Source organism: Kogia breviceps, chromosome 7 (assembly GCF_026419965.1).
Source record: "Kogia breviceps isolate mKogBre1 chromosome 7, mKogBre1 haplotype 1, whole genome shotgun sequence".
Lineage (NCBI taxonomy): Eukaryota > Metazoa > Chordata > Mammalia > Artiodactyla > Physeteridae > Kogia > Kogia breviceps.
In genome coordinates this window covers 109,536,709-109,557,491 of record NC_081316.1, presented here as the reverse complement: position 1 = coordinate 109,557,491, position 20,783 = coordinate 109,536,709, and the positions used below count along the sequence as shown (strand labels likewise).

The window sequence follows — 20,783 nt, the reverse complement described above, 5'->3', positions numbered from 1 at the left end:
AGGTTTCTTGGTGGCAGCGGCAGCAGTGTTAGTGGTTCATGCCTGTCTCTGGGGTATGAGCTGACAGCCATGGCTTACACCCCTCTCTGGAGCTTGCTTAGGCAGTGCTCTGCCTTCTGTGGGCACACAGTGCAGGAAGCCCCTCTCCTCATGCACCCCAAAACGATGGTCTCTTGCCTCTTCAGCAGGTCCAGACTTTTTCCCAGACTCCCTCGCGGGTAGCTGTGGTACACTAGCCCCCTTCAGGCTGTCTTCACACAGCCAACCTCAGTCCTCTCCCTGGGATCTGACCTCCAAAGCCTGAGCCTCAGCTCCCAGCCTCCACCTGCCCCGGTGGGTGAACAGAGGATCCTCTCAGGCTGGTGAGTGCTGGTCAGCACTGATCCTCTGTGCAGGCATCTCTCCACTTTGCCCTCTGCAGCCCTGCTGCTGTGCTCTCCTCTGTGGCTCTGAAGCTTCCCCCCACCTGCCCCCATCTCCGCCAGTGAAGGGGCTTCCTAGTGTGTGAAAACATTTCCTCCTTCACAGCTCCCTCCCAGAGGTGCAGGTCCCATCCCTATTCTTTTATCTCTGTTTTTCTTTTTGCCTTACCCAGGTATGTGGGGATTTTCTTGCCTTTTGGGAAGTCTGAGGTCTTCTGCCAGCATTCAGCAGGTGTTCTGTAGTTGTTCCACATGTAGATGTAGTTTTGATGTATTTGTGGGGAAGATGATCTCCACATCTTACTCCTCCGCCATCTTGAAGGTTCCCCCAAGTCTTTGGGCTTTTCAAATGTGCTCTGTACTGCCTCCATCCATTTCCCAATTCCTACCATAACAGTAGAAAATGTAATCTTGATTTTCTCTTTCTATAACTATAGAAGGTCTGAATGTCGAGGGGGAAAGTCTTTCAGTTGATATTCCCGTGGGAAGGAATTTAGGTCCTCACTTCCATAAATGCTGTGAATTCCTCTAATGGAGAACAGGATGATGTGGTGGTACCAAAAAAATGGTCAGACTACTTAACATAATACTGCTTAATAAGATTAGAACTTAAAAAAGGAGGGAGGACAGAGACTAGTTTGATTACTACTAAGACCTTTCAGGAAGCATCCCTCACCCCATAAATTATATCCTTTCTTTTCTATTAGCTACACAGTATTAAGAATCTAAGGAAACTTTAACACTCATAATTGAAGTTATGGAATTAAGAGCACTAAGACATGTGCATGGATAACTTGAAATACTTTAGAGCTCATTCATCCCTTCAATACCTTTACTGGGACCCTCAAAAAGAGGGAAATAAATCATACGAGAATGGCAAAATGGCTAGCTGGTCAGGCAATTGGTTAACCTGTCCCCCCAGGGACATAGTTGGACACATTTCCCAGAATCTCTTCCAGTTAGATAGGCCATACAACTAAGTTTTGTCCAAAAGAACATGGGCAAGGGATATATAAAACTATCCTGGCCCGACCCATACAAATTTTCCATATGCACTTTCCTCTCTTCCCCTACAGGCTCCTTCAACAGAGAAGACGCTGTAAACTGGGAGAACGGCAGAACTCTCAGGTAAAAGGAGCCTGGGTCTCAGATGACTGTGGAAAACTGTCCACTGACCTAAAACATCCACACTGGACTTTACATGAGAGAGAAATAACCTCGGAAAAGTTACACAACTGGGTCCCATTGTCCTTATGTCAAGGACTTTCCACAATGCCTGATCAAGAGTAAAAGCTCAAAAAATATTAGCTTTCATTTTTATGGGAAACAAATTCTACTTCTTCTTAATTTCCTTCTTTCTCTTGGGCAGAGTGGAGCACAGGGACCACGGGGATTAGTGAAAAGCACTTAGCTGCACTGAACCAGTTACAAAATACTAACTGGTATACTGGTATGTTTAAGTAAAGCAACACTGTAACAGGAACTCAAACAAAACAACATTTTCTTCTGGATTCCAAGCATTAACTTTTATGACTGGTCTCTTGCTAAAACACTCAAATCTAATAAAAGATGTGAAATATAAAAAGACAGTGATACTCCCTTCTTTCTCCCCTTGATATCAAACAATTGGAGATGTTTGATCTGACAACCCACATCATTTCTGTGGTTTCAGATTGGCATAAAATTTGTAAAGAATACTTTGTGCTGTTACATTACTTAACTGATATACTTTAATAATAGTCATAATCAACCTTTATTGATTTTACATAAACAGCTTAGAGAATGCCTTTGGAAACCATGTTTTCCCAACATATTTATGTTACAACACATGACATTTCCTTATGAAAGTATTTGTTAAATCTCTTTGTAGAGGGAGTGTGGAAAAATGAAGAAAGAGGAGGGGAAATAAGATTTCAAAACTAATCTTCAGTGATAGGCCTAAATATTTGGCAATTATTTCCTTTTATAGAAAATCACAGGATTGTAACTTTGAAACATACCAAAAGTGCAGTGCATCAATTTAATTAAAAAAACAGTGGTGTCTAATATATTATTTGGGCATCAAATTTCCCTTTCTAAATATAATCAGGGTCATATAATTTTATACTTAATGGTTGAAAACAATAACCATCAAAATCTTTAAATAATCCCAGATCTGGATTAAATCATGGTAGTATTAATATTTTGTAAAATTCCAATTTATTTGTTCATCAGTAAAATGTAACAGTTGACAATGTCTCCAGAGAATAAGTTTTCTATGTGTAGGAAGACAATAATCTTATAACACCTGCTATTAATCAGGTCACTGAGCTACTATTATATCATGATATTTTTTCACACTGATTTTTCCACTTCAACAAAGTACAAGTAGTTGTTATCATACCAATTCTGAGTACTTAATCATTCCTGAAACAAGGAACCATCTTCATATTAGTACTTCTTTGTTATGGTGTTTAGTCTTGATATCATTAAGCACAATGAATTTTACTTAATGAATATGGATGAATTAACTAAGGCAAAAGGACATAACCTAGTCCCCTCAATAATTTATCCTCTACCTTTTAAAAAACTGTTGTTGAGGCTATACAAATTACAGATCTACTGGCTGGAAAGACACAACTTCTCCCTTAGACCAACATTCAGTATTTTGAGCACAAGGTTAAAGTCATGGTGTTCACGGCATGTTCCCTTGTTCTACCATTATGGTCGTTCCTCACCTGTACCCACAATACTGATTGTCAGATGATACTGTTCACTTGCTATGCGTCCTGGCTGTAGATTATTTTCCTTGATTAAAAATATTTAATAATTGGGCAATAATCTACTCAGTCTTTGTAAACTCTCCATTGAATAATTTTTCATTTTTACAACCACTTACTGCATGGTTGTTGCGCTTTTCTTCTGTCATCTTCTTCACATAATTAAGTGGTCCGTTCCCTTCAAAGGAGGAGGGATTTTTGAATGAGCCTCCAATTCTATCCCACAATGTGAAATACTGTCCATAATTATAGTCAAAGAGCATGTGGTGGTCTGTATGATGAGCTGAGCCATTAATAAATGGCCTGAAGATACGGGGAACACGAAAATCACCATCATGAATAGAAATTGTCCAGATATTGACCAAGACATACAAACCTAAATAAACTACCTTGTGTAATGGGAAGATAAATGGGTATATGTGGTAAGGTAGACCCTGAAGGAAGCCATCCAGAGGATGAAAAGCATGACTTGCAAATGGAGTTGGAATCTTCCAGATATGATGAGGTTTGTGTAAGTGCTACAGAAGAAAAGAAGACCACATTAATGCCACAGACTTTACCCAGTGCAACAACTGACTTAGCTTTTCATGCTCATGGTGTGAGAAATGACCTACCTAAAAAAATCCCTTTGAATTTAGCAAATTACTTTATAAAATTCCCTCCCTTTCTTTACCCCAAGATAATAAGATTTCAACACAGCCCCTCCAGACCCATAAAGAAGGATACAAACAAAATGTACCTTGTACTTGTCATGACTAAGGCTACTTAGGTATTTAATAAGTTAGAGTAAATTCTTGAAAATAGAGACAGGATTTATAATTATACATTGCTGAAATGTGTATTTTCTCTCTTCCCCTACAAATGACTCTACCTTATTACCTTATATACAAGTCTATGATGAAGGCCTCTGTGAATCCAGTATATCAGCATGTCAGTGAAAAAGAGAAAGGACAGTACACTAGCAATGAATCGAAACCAGCCTACAAGAGACAACAGGATATGGAAGAATCAAGATTCAGCTGCCAGGATCAGAGTTTACTTTTGACATGTCCATCTAAGAAGACAAAACTTGATCCTAGACCTAAACCCTGTACACTATCTGCTTTGGTTAATTCAGTATATCACAACCTCCATCTCTCTTGACTCTCTGGGATCTGCTCATTTCCCTCTCATAAAAACTTGAAGCGTCCCACCTACAATATTTCTTCATTAAACTATGAGGATATTTATGAAACAGAAAGAGTAAACCCCTATGGCATCTTTATCATTTAAATGCTGGAGAATAATGCTATTTATCTTTTCTTCATATTGATAATCATAAAACATTATCTTTACATATTACCTCCCCTGCTTAGAATTTTATTTTCCCTTGAAATACTGTAAGCCTAGCATTTACTCCATAACCCAACTCCTTCTGATCTTTCCAACCTCATATGCTCGTGTACTAACCAGGCTGGTTCACTCAATATCCTCCCAACATCTTCAAAGTCTTATCTCTATACTTTTATAGAGGTATAAAAAGGAGAGAATGCCCTCTCTCCTTTTTTTTTTTTTTTTTTTTTTTTTTTTGTGGTACGTGGGCCTCACACTGTTGTGGCCTCTCCCGTTGCGGAGCACAGGCTCCGGACGCGCAGGCTCAGCGGCCATGGCTCATGGGCCCAGTCACTTCACGGCATGTGGGATCTTCCCGGACCGGGGCACGAACCCGTGTCCCCTGCATCGGCAGGCGGATTCTCAACCACTGCGCCACCAGGGAAGCCCCTCTCCTTTTATTTTTATTCATATTTTGATCCACTTTCCAAGGCCAAGCCAATTCAGCACCCTGGTGTGTAATTTTTGTTCCCTCCTTTAAATAACTAACCTTTTACTTAGAGAGCAGGGGTGCTGACACCAGCAAGCTTGGATTCCAGTCCCAGATCCATCACTTATTTGTTAAGCGAGCTTGGCAAGTTACTGAAATTCTCTGTACACTTAATTTACTCACCTATAAAAGGAGCATCGTAATAGTGCCTACCTCATAGAATTAATAGAATAAAACGGATTGGTAACATGTGAAAAGCTTAGAACTGAAGCTGGTACATATCAACAATGAATGTTAACTATGATTCTTACTTTCTAATACTAGATACTAGAAATGTATCTTGATGAAATAATTCCAGAATTTCACAAAATTTTAGTTTAGTCACTGTAGTACTGTTTATAATAGAAAACCAAGAACAATCTAAAGGTCTAAAAATTATGGACCATTTAAATAAGCTATGGATATCTATACAATGCAATACTATAAATATATACTGTATAACATCAGTATTTATTGATATGAAAATATGGGCATAAACACTGCTAAGAGAAAAAAATCAGAGTTCAAACCAGTATGCATAGAAAGGGTTTCAATTTTGTAATGTAAATAATGAAGTATTACAGGCATAGAAAAGTGAAAGAATATACATCAAAAGAGTTACAGTTTCCAGGTAGCAGAATGATGGATTTTTTTAAAAAATCGGTGTTTTCTGATTTTTTATAAATATCATGTACTCCTTGAGCTTTTTTTTTTCAGATGTTTGAATTCAATAAAGATAATAGGAAACAAATTCAAGGCTCTAGCTCTGATCATGCCAATCTTCCCCTGGGCACAATTTCATCTACAACAAAGACTTTAAAGAAGCAGATTTGGTTCTTTAGAGAAACCCATCTGTTCCTGACATTTACACTATATACTCACCGTATGGAAACTCCTCTATGCTGTCATATAGTTTGCTGTAACCTCTCACCTCTAGCAGGAACACTGAGACCGTGGGGATGCTTATCCATGGCATTGACTGGACAGAATGCATAATCTCTCGATAGACTTGGTTCTGAAAATGAAGTTTCCAATACTTACAAACCATAAAATCGATGGTAAACAAAACTAGCATAAAATTGTTCTGGATTGGATTTTTTAAATCTCTTTTATATGAAGGAGCTTACCTCCAAATTGCTTCTACTAAAGTGTTACTATGTGAGTGTGGGTGTGTAAGAAAAACATTTCTTTTATATGAAACAAATGCAACAAATATTTTAAATTCTGAAACTTTTTTTCCTTCCCACAAAATCTCTATTCCAAAGTTCTATTTACAGAATAATCACTTCTTTCATAATTAACTTTCATACTCAGCCCTCTCTATTTTTCTTCAGTCCTTGTAGTGACTGGCAAATACAAATAACTGAAATAGAAAAGTGATTGTAAACAAGTCTGAATCTACTGAGTTTGGATTATTTTGTCAAAAAATATATACATAGTAAAAGCATATTTCAGTTTGCGAAAGTCAAATATCAAACAATGACACAAATGTATACATTTATTTATTCATCACTATCAGCAAAGAAATTCTTGTCTATGTATCTAGCAAGACCAGGCTTACAGTTAAAAAAACAAACAACAACCAAAAAAAAGGACGGGCTTCCCTGGTGGCGCAGTGGTTAAGAATCCACCTGCCAATGCAGGGGACACGGGTTCAAGCCCTGGTCCGGGTAGATCACACATGCCGCGAGGCAACTAAGCCCGTGCGCCACAACTACTGAGCCTGAGCTCTAGAGCCCACAAGCCACAACTACTGAGCCTGTGTGCCACAACTACCGAAGCCCGCACACCTAGAGCCCATGCTCCGCAACAAGAGAAGCCACCACAATGAGAAGCCAGTGCACCGCAACTAACAGTAGCCCCTGCTCACCGCAACTAGAGAAAGCCTGTGCACAGCAACGAAGACCCAACGCAGCCAAAAATAAATAAATTAAAAAAAAAAACCTCAAAAAAAACTTTTAAAAAATTACAACTTACTTATCTGTTTAAATTAAAGAAAAGAGAGAGGATTAGCCTTTCCAAAAGTATCTAACCCATTTGGGGCTGTTTTCAGAAACTCTAAAAAGATTAAAACCAGTTTAATCTGAAAATCTCACAAATACATATTGTTATTTTTACTGTAATAATTAAAAAATAGGTAAGAAAATCACTTACCTTTAAAAATTGTGGGTGTTTCATTAATGAATGATCATAGACAAAATAATAACTCAGCGTTGCGAATAAGAAATAAAGGATATAAGCACCGAGATTTGTTAAAATCAGGAGACTGACAGCTTGTCGGAAGATGCTGTCCTCTGGCCATGTGGCTGGATATACGTATGGTGTAAAAAAATAATAATCTGCAGCATTGAGTACAAGATCCATCTTAGTCCCTAAAGGATAAACATGTACAACAATTATTTACCCATGTTGACATTTCTCAAAGCAAAAAATTTTTAGAAAAACTATATATGAAGTTCCTACCTTCATAAGTATATGTAGTACAAGTCTGCTACTACCAGAATTCACTAAATGCCATCTTTAGAGCCAGAAGGATCTTCAATGTCATCTCTAGTTCAGTCTCTTGATACAATACATAGCGACACTGAAGTTCAGTTAGAGAAACTGAGGCCCATGAAGTTTCTTCTCCAAGGTCAAGCTGAAAGGTGGCTTAAGTCCAGATCTAACTGCACCTTAGTGTTCTCTTCCACTATGTCCTATTGCCATAGGAAATGGCAAGAGTAAACATGGCAAATAGTAAAGATGTGGAACACAGGGCACTAGGTACTCAGGCAAATGGTTTACTCCTTCAGCTGCAAGTTTCAGCAGCATCTTTCTCCTAAAAGGACTCATATTTCAGAGATTTTTGCTTCAATGCTGAGATTTAAGATGAATTCCCTAAAAGGTATCTATTCTGTGACTGTAACCAAAGAAGTCAGGGACTATCTATTCTCGTGACTAACCCTAACTCTCACTGACAGAACAAAGGGAGATGTATTCTTGGCAGTGACAACTAGAATACACTTATTCCTCACCTCCCTCTCCTCCCCACCCCAGTCAGAGGCTGGCAAACTGTGGCCCATGGGCCGAACCCAGGGCCTGTTTCTGTAAAGAAGCTTTGTTGGAACACAGCTATTTCCAGATGTGTCTATGCTGTCTATGGCTGCTTCTCTGTACTACAAAGTCAAGGCTGAGTCACAGCAATGGACAGCATGGCTCACAAAGCCTAAAACGTTTATTCTCTAGCCCTTTAAAAGGAAAGTTTGCCAACTCCTGTTCCAGATGCTTAAACTTTGAAAAACTTTAGTTGATTCTATATTCATGATCCTGAATCTAGTTCAACAACTTCATGGTCAGCTTCTGTGAGCTGACCACTGACTCTATCATTTATGATTTACTTCCTCCTTCTTCACTGCACTGTTGGTAGTGGGAAATGTGTCCTGTATTCCAAACACCTCTCATCTATAATTAAAACTTTTGAACAACAACAACAATAACAAAAAGCCAGTCTGAAAATTGCCACTGGGTTTTTAGTCTCTTAAAATCAAATTCTAGAAGCTCTTTATTTATTAGGGTGTCTAGCCCCTTGTTTGTGATATGAGTTGCAAGCATTTTTTTCTCACATTGACATGGAAAGAAAGTTTTAATCAACTAATGCAGATATTGACATATATCCTTCATCATATATTGCTAATTCACTCAAACAACAATTAAGTATCAAGTACTGCACTAGGTGATGAGCATACAAAGATTAAAAAGGTATAGTCTAAATCCACCTTCAAGGTAAGGCAACTACAGAAATGAATAGTTACATCAATATGACAAGTGCTATAATAAAGGTATATATATGCAAATTGTGTGAAATCAGAAAAGACAACACAACTACCTCAGCTTACAACAGAAGGCTGTATAGTGAAGAATTTTGATTTGGGCTTTGAAGGACATTACCAGAAAAAAAAAAAGGTTAGGAATAGCTATTTCAAGTAGAAGTAACAACTGCAAAGGCATGGAAAACCATGATCCATTCATGGTTCAAGGGATGTGGCCCATTAGGAATATATCGTACTGATGAGAAGCAGGGAGACTAGGTTGCTCCTGAGGTAGACTAACCTAGAGAAGATGACCACCTGACCTCAGGCAATAGCTGTGAGAATAGACACATTCATCAGAGACTTAGCAAGTAAGATAGCCCATGGGACTTGATAACTGATTAGATACTGGAGTGTGAAAGAAAACATCTAGTGGGAATTTGGTACTAGCAGATGAAAACTATTATATATAGAATGGATAAACAACAAGCTCCTACTGTATAGCACAGTAGGATATCCTGTAATAAATATCAATATCCTGTAATAAACCATAATGGAAAAGAATATGAAAAATATACATATGTATAACTAGATCACTTTGCTGTACACCAGAAACTAACAAAACATTGTATATCAACTATACTTCAATTAAAAAAAAAAAGAAAGAAATCTATGTTGATTGTGAGATTTTACCTTGCCTGAATGGATGGTGAGGCTATGATAATCAAAATAGCGAATACTGTGAAGCTAGCAGACTTGGGTGCAACAGGGACTTTGGGGGTGCGAGGAATGATGGGTTCAGTTTGGGTCTTTTAAAAACAATTTAATTGGGCTTCCCTGGTGGCGCAGTGGATGAGAATCCGCCTGCCGATGCAGGGGACACGGGTTCGAGCCCTGGTCCGGGAAGATCCCACATGCCGCGGAGCAACTAGGCCTGTGAGCCACAACTACTGAGCCTGCGTCTCTGGAGCCTGTGCTCGGTAACAAGAGAGGCTGCGATAGTGAGACCTGTGAACCGCGATGAAGAGCAGCCCCCACTTGCTGCAACTAGAGAAAGCTCTCACAGAGAAACAAAGACCCAACACAGACAAAAATAAATAAATAAATGTTTAAAAAAAAAAAAAAAAAAAAAAAAAAAAAAAACAATTTAATTAATTTATTTTGGCTGAGTTGGGTCTTTGTTGCTGCGCGTGGGCTTTCTTTAGTTGCGGCAAGCGGGGGCTACTCTTCATTGTGGTGCACGGGCTTCTCATTGCGGTGGCTTCTCCTGTTGTGGAGCAGGGGCTCTAGGCACATGGGCTCAGTAGTTGTGGCGCACAGGCTTAGTTGCTCCGCAGCCTGTGGGATCTTCCCTGACCAGGGCTCGAACCCGTGTCCCATGAATTGGCAGGCGGATTCTTAACCACTGTGCCACCAGGGAAGTCCCTAGTTTGGGTCTTAAGTCTAATTGCTGTGGCTCATCTGGGCTCCTAGGCGAAAGCAGGAGACTACATGCAAACATGAATCTGAAGTTCAAAAGGGAGCCTAGTAGTATAGCAACAGTTGAAGCCATAAAGGATGGAGCAGCAGGTTAAGTACACAAAGTAATACCAGAAACATAAACAATGAAGAAGAACCCAACAATTCAAAAGAATATTGCTATACCACTAAAGGCTGGTAAGAGCTGGTGAACTAGTCTTGCATGTTACCTATAGTGCCAACAGCCATAATTCCATATAGTATTTGGGACAGCACCATGTAGGCAAAAATAACTCAAACGTTAACCATGAATCTTCTTTATTCAACCTTGAATATCCGATGTAAGTGAAAACTTTAATAAGATCTCAATCCTTAATTATAAAAATATTTAAAAACTCTTTAATTTTGCTTTTAACTGAAGACCATGCAAGTTGTGTTGATTTGCATATGCCCTGTACATAACGGCTGTGACAGTAGACCAGCACCTAGAAGGGAGGGAATGAACCTCTGTCCATCTGGAGGCAGTTGAGATACTGTGAGATGAAACCTGTTTTTAAGTGTTTTCAGATTTTGGTTTCAATTAATTCTATTTGTGGGATGTAGTAATTAGGTATTCACAAATATATTGCTGTAATTTCTGACATCTAACATAAAAAAAGTTTGAAATCACTAACAATTATGATCTCAAAACTGCAATTCAATTTTGAAGTTTATATTCAAACCCACATCTGTGAAATGCAGAAAGGATAACTACTTTATAGAATTGTTCTAAGATTTAGAGATGAAGTACATAGTGGTGTGGTACTATCTGACAAAGGGAAGCTCATCAACAAATAGGAGCTATTATTACTACTGTTACAGGAACCAAAGCTGGGCCAAAATCACTTTAACCTATAGTAGAAAAATATGTCATTTGATGTTTGAAAGAAATAACTGTTCATTTCTAATATCAATATTAACTGTATATGAGGTACTGTAAATATTAACTCATTTAACCCTCTGAAGATATACCCTAAAAGTCAGGTGCTAGTATTATTCTTGTCTTATAAGAAAGCTGGACACAGAAAATTCCCAGAGTCATCAAGTAAACAAATGCTGGAGAAGGGATTCAGTCACTCCCTGGCTGGTTGCAAAATCCACAGACTTGAACCAAGTTCTACTGCTTCTTCATTAGTATCTCCTCAGCTCCTTAAATTTTTAAATTCTCAGTGACCCTACAAGCTCACATACTTCTGCACAGAATTTTTTTTTAATTTTTAATTTTTAATTTTTAGGCTGCGTTGGGTCTTCGTTGCTGCACGTGGGCTTACTCTTTCTCTGGTTGTGGTGAGCGGGGGCTACTCTTTGTTGCAGTGCTCGGTTTTGCATTGCGGTGGCTTTTCTTGTTGTGGTTGTGAGGCACGGGTTCTAGGTGCATGGGCTTCAGTAGTTGCAGCATGTGGGCTCAGTAGTTGAGGCACACAGGCCCTAAAGCGCACAGGCTTCAGTAGTTGAGGTGCGTGGGCTCAGTAGCTGTGGCTCGTGGGCTCTAGAGCGCAGGCTCAGTAATTGTGGCACATGGGCTTAGCTGCTCCACGGCATGTGGGATCTTCTGGGACCACGGCTCGAACCTGTGTCCCCTGCATTGGCAGGCAGATTCTCAACCACTGCGCCACCAGGGAAGCCCATTTTGCATATAATTTTAAGGGGTTTATATCCACTAAAGTCAGGGGCTCTACAGACCCTAAGTTAAGTACCCCTAACAAATAGAAACTTACATTATTTTACTTTGGCTGAAACAAAGAAACCTTTTCTTAAAACACAGCTATCAACAAAACACAATTAGGCTTAAAATGACTTGAGTCATTCTGCTTTACTTTAAAAGTATAGATAATATACTGTTAGTATAATAGCTAACATTTATTGAAAACCAGATATTACTTAAAAAGCACTTTTTATGTATCATCTCGCTTGATTCTCACAACTCTATGAGGTAGATACTTCTATAACCCCCATTTTAAAGATAGGGAAAATGGGGCTTCCCTGGTGGCGCAGTGGTTGAGAATCCGCCTGCCGATGCAGGAGACACGGGTTCGTGCCCTGGTCCGGGAAGATCCCACATGCCGCGGAGCACCTAGGCCCGTGAGCCATGGCCGCTAGGCCTGCGCGTCCGGAGCCTGTGCTCCGCAACGGAAGAGGCCACAGCAGTGGGAGGCCCGCATACCGCAAAAAAAAAAAAAAAAAAAAAAAAAAGATAGGGAAAATGAAGGCAGGAATATTTAAATAAGTTGTTAACTAATGTAACAGTAACAAATAACAAGTAACAGCTGGGATGTATATTCCAGAGCCTGTTCTCCTAGTTACTACATGGTAATATCTAGGTGTAGGCATGCAGATGGGGAATTCTGATTATCCCATGTTAATTATATTACATAATGAATGGGAAAGCACTCTGTAAATGAGCAAGGATCATGTATTTATTTTTAGGTGTTTTTCATTAGAAACTTAAAAAGAAAAAAAAGCAATGGTGATATAAAGACAGGTGACCTACAGGTAGTTATAAAGTTATATCACCTACAGGTGATATAAAGACAGGTGGTTTGGCTACCACAAACTTTCCAGTTTGGAAACTATCTCCTATACCACCTCCAAATTTGCTCTGCTGTTACACAGGGATGCTAGCAAACATGACTCTTCCTATTAGGATGCTAAACTAATAGATTATTTCCCTTTCCTTCTTGTCTTCTCAAACCGTGGATTGTTGCCCCTCCATCCTAATTACACTGCAGTAACTGGGGCTTGCTTCAACCTAATTCCTTTGCTGCTTGAAAGAAAAAAAAAAAAATCCCCCCAAGAACAGAAGGGAAAGCCGTCGCAAAATGCTTTATTAGTGTTCAGTGGATAAACTTGCCTTGGATAAGAGATCCCCAATAGCCAACATCAAACATTTCATTTTTTTCAGGCCCATCCACATGTCTGTTTCTTTCACCTCTCCCTGTGCCCTGACATACCCCCCCCTCTGTCCGGGCAGAGGCTCCTAATCTGGAGGTCTCTGGCGGCAACCAGCCTCCAGCCAGCCCCGGCCAGCGCGCGTGCCCTGCGCCCCGCACGCTCCCCATCACAGCCGCCGCCTAGCCGGTTGTTTTCAGGACACCCGGTTACCTGGCCGTCTCTGCTAACGGTCAGCGCAGGAGTCCTCAGGTCAAGTTTCGCAGACAGAACCCCAGAGTCTGCCTAGTGCCTTACATCTAGGAGGCAGTCAACGAACGCCTGTGGGAAGCTGAAGAAGGGGGCAGACGCACTCTCAACTTCCCCACCTGGGTCTTGCCTTAGTCTCTCCACCCCCTTTTCCTCCTCTTCTCTCGCTTCCAGCTCGGGAGTATTCCCTCCTTTCCCCGCCCCGCTGTCATCCCTACCTAGAGAGGGTCCGCCGCCGGCTGGCGATTCGGTTCCTGTGGAGCCCCGACTGCTCCAGCGACTAGACCGCGTCTGTCAGCAAGCAGGTCTGGAAGGGCGTAGCCTGACCCCACGCTCGGGGCGACCGGCGCCGCCAACCAATCAGAGGCCGGCGGCATAAGCCGATATGACGGCAGATCGCGTGACTTGGCCGCTAGGGGCTCTCAGCGGTCACGTGGGCGCCGCGCGTTCCGACACGCCCCCTTCGTGCCCAGGGACTGAAGGGAGGAGAGGACCTGATTTAGGTCCTAAGGTGGTGGAGGATGGAGTTTCAGGTTGTATTTGTTTCTTTGGTTTTTCACTGGCGCTAGTGTGTGTAGCTCAGAGTCTTGTACGGAGCAGATTTACGTTATTTATGCAAACAGTCCTTACTCTGCATTGAGGGAACTAGGTGATACTTCTTTTGAAATGCATGTTGGAAGCATTTTCTACTTAAGAGAAGGAGGCGCAAATACTTTTTAGACAACTTGGTAATACGTATTTCTCAACCCCAGCCTGCTCTTTTCTATAACACTGAATGGCTAGAATTTGGCTGAACCAGTTTAGGTAGGTGTTGAAATGCCAGGAACCTTTTCGTAGAACAGATAAAGCAGATCTATGCAGACTAAACGGGAGTATCTGTAGATTCCTACAGGTTTGCTTTTGCGGGCGTGTGTAGTTTTAATTTTTGTCGTTGTTAGCTTTTCTAAATATGAATTGCAGTGGTCACACTTGTAAATAAACCTTTCTGGAAGCCTCAGAGGAGTGGTTCTCAAAGTCCAACCAGCAGTGTCCAACAAATTTAGAGTTTCCTGGAAACACAAGTTCTTGGGAGCCACTTCAGACCTGCTAGATTAGAAACTCTGGGAGGACCCCAGGACGCTGGGTTTAACAAACCCTGGATTGATTCCCACGTTTGATAAAGTTTGGGAACCACAGTTCTAGTGAATTTGACCATCAGAAGAAAATCCGAAGCAAGTCCTTTGATTTTGTTCCCTCTGGAGTGATAGATAGAAGAAAATCCAGTAAAATGAGAGATGACTAACTTTAGAAAAGAATATTTGTTTCCTTATAGGATCATCTGAAGTGCTGCAGTGTAAGGGGAGAAATTATTAGACTCTAATCATGAAAACCTTTTATATGAGTATTGTTTTAAATATCTGTGGCTTGCCTCCTACTTTCTTTTTAAAATGAACATATGAGTTTCAGATGTACAATATAATGGCTTGATATTTGTATATATTGTAAAATTATCTCCTACTTTCTAATTCACTTTTCTTCACTTTTGTTTCCTTTGTTATTGTTCTTATTTCATCCTTTAATTTTTGAGATTAAGATTTAAATTTCTGGGGAAAATTAAAATGTGGTTTAAAGGTGTTTACCTATTACAAAGTTTCCAGATTTGTGATTGCTATAGGGTAAAGCTCACCTGCGTGGTTGGTTAGTCTACAAGTATATTTATCCCCTTTACTTGAATTAACTTCAGATTTAAAAAAATAACAGACTTCTCTTGAAAGATTGGGAAATTATGTTACTTAAATTAATAGATTTATGAAAGGTTAGGAAATTAAATTACATAACTTGATCAAATTTGAGTCTGCCAAGAAAAAGAATTGTTGTTTCTATGAAAACTAAGAAGAATGCTTCAGAAAGACCAGATAAGGATGAATGCTAATAAAATACACATCGAATTGGGTGTGGGTCAGGTGGTTGTAAAAGTCTAGAGAAATTTTTAAAGATATGTGCATTTTGTTGTATATTTCCTTCTCAATTTTAGAAGTGTCTGCGTCACATTATCCAGGCATGTTTAAATTTTACATTAAGTATTTATCTCCCCCTCCTCAGTAAAATACTTGTTGGTTTTCTGATCATACTACTACTATTTCCTTTACTAATAGTTAAGGTAAACATTCCAGAGTGGTTTTTTGATGAAATATTTAAAAATGATCTCCCATGTAGGGGATTGAGAGGTATAAACTATTATGTATAAAATAAGCTACAAGGATATATTGTACAATGCAAGGAATATAGCCAATATTTATAATAACTATAAATGAAGTATAACCTTTAAAAATCACGAATCACAATATTGTACACCTATAACATATAATATTGTACATCAACTGTACTTCAATTTAAAAAATAAATAAATACATTACATGCATAGAATCACATTAATTATAAGTAACCCAGAACTGTTGACAAGAAATTAATACTAAAATTAACTAAATTTAGGCCTTAAAAAAATTATCTCCCATGATAGGAATTCTACTGCCTCATAATTTTTAGCATCAGATACACAGAACATATATCTTTTGTGTATCTGAAATATCTCATCATATTAGGAAGACATTTCTTGTATGTTTTTTTTCCCTCTGACTTCTGTTGTCCACAGTGGAGAGCATGCCTCAATTTCGATTTTTTACTGAAATGTTTTTGCCTAATTAGAAACTGAAACTAGAGAGTTACTTATTGAGTCAATCTTTTTCTCAGGTGTTGTCTTCTCAGATTTTTATTGTCAAAAGCATTTCTTGCATGCCTGCTAAGAAAAGACCTTTGTACTCAATGCTCTGTGAAGTACTACTGCAGATGAAAGCTCTGGAATGCTTAGGATAATATGTACCATGGCTTCTCATATTTCTGCACTGTAGTATCCCTTATGCCCAAGAAGAAGGTGTAAAGGAAGAAGAACAGCGGCAGCAACAACAATTACAGTAATATTAGCAGCAGTAAGCATATGTATAGAGTTGTTTAGTACAAAAACATGGATAGAATGATGGGTGAAGAAGTAAAGTCAGTGACATTAAGTTTACTTTTGGTTGTGCAAGCTTAGTTTTGATAAGATTTAATCATCCTAATCTAAGAGGAAAAGGAACCATTATTCCCCTGAGAGCCTCCCTATGATGATATTTTTTTCCTAGACCTTCTAGTGTTGTGATGTCAAATATGGTAGAGGCTAGCTATGTGTGGTTAAATTTAAATAAGTTAAAAAATAACAAATTCAGTTCCTCGGTTGCACTAGGCAGATTTCGAGGGCTCACTGGCCACTTGTGGCTCTTGGCTATCATACTGGATCCTGTAAGAATCGAACATTTCCATCATCATTGAAAATTCTGTTGGGCAGCACTGTTTATCTTCCATGTCTCTACCTTTCTTTTGTGTGTGTGTGTGTGTGTGTGTGTGTGTGTGTGTCTGTTATAGTTATAATGACTACTTTAATATTCTTGTTTGCTAATGCTAACCCTTGTGTCAATTCTTTTTTTTTTTACATTGAGATGCAGTTGATTTATAATATTATAGTGGTTTACATCAACACTGCTGGTGGAGTGGTAACATGCAAGAGCCCCAATATTACTATATTAGCTTCAGGTATACAACATGACGATTCAAAATTTTTATAGATTTTACCCCATTTAAAGTTATGAGAAATATTGGCTATATTACCTGTGCTGTACAATATATCCCTGTAGCTTCTTTATTTTGTATATAGTAGTTTGTACCTCTTAATTCCATACCGCTATCTTGCCCCTCTTTCTTCTCTCCATTGGTAACCACTAGTTTGTTCCCTATAACAGTCTGTTTCTTTTTTGTGATATCCACTAGTTTGTTTAATTTTTTAGATTCCATATATAAGTGATAACATACAATATTTGTCTTTTTCTGACTTATTTCATTAAGCATAATACCCTTCAGGTCCATCCATGTTGTTGCAAATGGGAAAATTTCTTTTTTTTATGGCTGAGTAGTATTCCATTGTGTGTGTGTGTGTGTGTGTGTGTGTATGTGTATCATATCTTCTTTATCCATTCATCTGTTGATGGACACTTAGGTTGCTTCCATATCTTGGCTATTGTAAATAATGCTGCTGTGAACATTGGGATTCATGTATTTTTTCTAATTAGTGTTTTTGTTTTCTTCAGATTTATACCCAGGAGTAGAATTGCTGGATAGGATGGTGGTTCTATTTTTAGTTTTTTTAGGAACCTCCATACTGGTTTCCAAGTGGCTGCACCAATTTACATTCCCGCCAGCAGTGCACAAGCATTCCCTTTCTCTACATCCTTGCCAACATTTGTTATTTGTGGTCTTTTTGATGATAGCCATTCTGACAGGTGTGAGGTGATATCTCACTGTGGTTTTGATTTGCATTTCTCTGATGATTAGCAATGTTAAGCATCTTTTCATATGCCTGTTGGCCATCTGTATGCCTTTTTGGGAAACATGTCTATTCAGGGTCTTCTGTTCTTTTTTTAACCAGGTTGTTTGTTTTTTGATATTGAGTTGTTTGAGCTGTATATATATTTTGGATATTAACTCCTTATTGGTTGTATCATTTGCAAATATTTTCTCCCATTCAGGTTTTCTTTTCATTTTGTTTATGGTTTCCTTTGCTGTGCAAAATCTTTTAAGTTTAATTAGGTCCTGTTTGTTTATTTCTGCTTTTGTCTCCTTTGCCTTAGGAGACAGATCCAAAAAAATATTGCTATGCTTTATGTCAAAGAGTGTTCTAACAATGTTTTCTTCTAGGAGTTTTATGGTTTCTGGTCTTACATTTAGGGATTTAATCCATTTTGAGTTTATTTTTGTATATAGTGTTAGGGAATGCTCTAATTTCATTCTTTTACATGTAGCTGTCCAGTTTTCCCAGCAGCACTTATTGAAGAGGCTGTCTTTCCTCCATTGTATGTTTTTTCCTCCTTTGTCATATATTAATTGACCACTGGTGTGTGGGTTTATTTCTGGGCTCTCTGTTCTTTTCCATTGATCTATGTGTCTGTTTTTGTGCCAGTATTATATGGTTTTGATTACTGTAGCTTTGTGGTGTAGCCTGAAGTCAAGGAGCATGATACCTCCAGCTCTGTTCTTTTTTCTCAAGATTGTTTTGGCTATTTGGGGTCTTTTGTGTTTCCACACGAATTTTAAAATTATTTGTTCTAGTTCTTTGAAAAATGCCATTAGTATTTTGATAGAGATTGCATTGAATTTGTAGATGACCTTGAGTAGTATTATTAATACTACAATATTAATTCTTCTAATCCATGAACACAGTATATCTTGCCATCTGTTTGTGTCATCTTCAATTTCTTTCATCAGCATTGTATAGTTTGCCAAGTACAGGTCTTTTACCTCATTAGGTAGATTTATTCCTAGATGTTTTATTCTTTTTGATGTGGTTGTAAATGGGATTGTTTCCTTAATTTCTCTTTCTGATAGTTTGTTGTTAGTGTATAGAGACGCAACAGATTTCTGTATATTAATTTTGTATTCTGCAACTGTACCGAATTCACTGATGAGGAGACTAGAGAATTGTTTAAAAGCCTTCAAATCTAGTAGTAGTCTGCATTCAATCTGCTTTGCAAGAGTCTTTATTTGTCTCCACTTTGAACAAAATGAAACTGGAAATCCAATGCAAAGTACTAGAGGTACAGTCTATACAAGAAAGACTACTCAGAACTCCAGTCAGAAGAACCATACTCAAAAGAAAGGCTTTAATGACTGGGGAATAAATATTTAGGTTAAAAATAAATTCTTAAGGTATACATATTGATAAGAATGTAGGCTAGGCTTCATGTGACAGACACCCAAAATATTAGCGATTTACTCCAGAGAAAAGTTTATTTTCCTTTCACATAAAGGTGTAAATTAGCATAGTTATCTATGGTAGCAAATAAACCCTCAAATTGTAATGACTGAGACACAATGGAAATTTATTTTTCACTCATGTAACAGGTCAAATGGATGATCTTGGTCAGTGGGTAGCCCTCCTCCACATGATGATTCAGGAATCTAGGCTTTTCCATCTTGTAGCTCTGTCATTATCATAACTTTCTCCGTATTAAATAGAGAAATAGAAAAGAGGGTATGAAGCATGCATAGCTTTTCAAAGACCCAGTCTAAAAACTCCACGCATTACCTCTCACATTTTGTTGGCTACAGCTCAGTCACATGACCACATCTAACTATTAGGGAGGCTGAGAAATGTAGTTTTTATTCTGGTAGTATATTTGTTCAGCTAAAGTCAGAGTTTCCATTTCTGTAATAGTTACCTATTACTTTGTAATAAATTACCCCAAAACATAAGGGCATGGAACAATGACCATTTGCTTCACAATTTCTGTGGGTTGAGAATCTGGTTGCAGCCTAGCTGGAGCCTCTGGCTCTGGATCTCTCAGAGGTTACAGTCAAGGTATCAGCCAGGGCTGCAGTCATCTCAAGGCTGTATCTGGGGAGGATCCCTTCTAAACTCACTCAGTTGACTGTCAGAACCTCAAAGGTTCTGCTTCTAAGCTCACCCACACTGCCATTTGCAGCTGCTAGGTTCTCATTGGCTATTGTCAGAGAGATTGGTTTCTTGCCATGTGGGTGGTGAGAGATGCTCTTTGTTCTTCTTTCTTTACAAAAGAAACAAAAGGCTCAAGGTTGAGTCACTTGCCCTAAAACTGCAAACCAAGAAGGAATTGCTGTTGCAGCCTTTCCCAGGAGTAGAATTTTAAACCAATCAGTCTGGAATTTCCTGGTCAGTACTGGTGAGCTAATCTGCCTAAGACACACACACCCGCCCACCCCCCCACTGCCCCCCTTCCTTCCCCTAAGGGAAGGTCACCTTGCCTGAAAAAACCCACTCTTTTAACCTCCTTGTCCCACCCTCTTTCTGCCTATATAAACCTTCCATTTTGGTTTTTTTGTTCTTGTTGTTTTTTTACAGTCTAGTGTTAATTTTATGTTACGGCAGTTACACTTGAATTTCAAAAATTTAAAACATAAAAAGTGGTTAGGGACTGCCAGCTTAAAAAAAATGCACAACGTGAGAGTTGTGAGTTAAGTTTTATTTGGGGCAAAATGAGGACTATAGCCCGGGAGGTAGCACCTCATATAGCTCTGAGAAACTGCTCGGGAAGAGGTAGGGGGGAAGGTCAGTAAACATGAGCTTTTGTTCAATCAGGAGTACATGCAAACAAGCACATATTTTTTTGCAAAAAGTTTCTGCTAGTCTTGTGATGGTACTGCTAGTCATGAGGAGCAGACATGACCATGAAGGATTTTAGTGCTTTTCTAGATATGAGGAGATATAAGAATCGGGCTCATGAAGTCATCTCCTGAA

General features: G+C 38.9%; 1 protein-coding gene and 1 long non-coding RNA gene across 10 annotated transcripts in view; one reads left to right on the top strand and one right to left on the bottom strand.

The window, feature by feature from the left end:
- Window positions 1–1,930: 1,930 nt before the first annotated feature.
- Window positions 1,931–20,783, bottom strand: part of SC5D (sterol-C5-desaturase) — a 44,994-nt gene continuing 26,141 nt past the window's right edge. For 2 of the 7 annotated variants that reach the window (XM_067039175.1, XM_067039173.1), the window contains 4 exons: window positions 7,176–7,393; window positions 5,904–6,036; window positions 4,061–4,161; window positions 2,132–3,699 (listed from right to left, as the gene is read on the bottom strand). In XM_067039175.1, the coding sequence (XP_066895276.1) occupies window positions 3,244–3,699; window positions 4,061–4,161; window positions 5,904–6,036; window positions 7,176–7,393 (908 nt within the window). In that variant the 3' untranslated portion in view covers window positions 2,132–3,243. Of the gene's footprint in view, window positions 3,700–4,060; window positions 4,162–5,903; window positions 6,037–7,175; window positions 7,394–7,484; window positions 7,718–13,408; window positions 13,527–13,662; window positions 13,777–20,783 lie in introns of those variants that run through there. The other 5 variants (XM_067039178.1, XM_067039177.1, XM_067039179.1 and 2 more) reach the window with 5 other exon arrangements.
- LOC131760078 (uncharacterized) overlaps window positions 13,895–20,783 on the top strand; it is a 61,151-nt gene continuing 54,262 nt past the window's right edge. For all 3 annotated transcript variants that reach the window (XR_010841465.1, XR_010841467.1, XR_010841466.1), the window contains exon 1: window positions 13,895–13,977. This is a non-coding gene — a long non-coding RNA (uncharacterized lncRNA). The remainder of the gene's footprint in view (window positions 13,978–20,783) is intronic.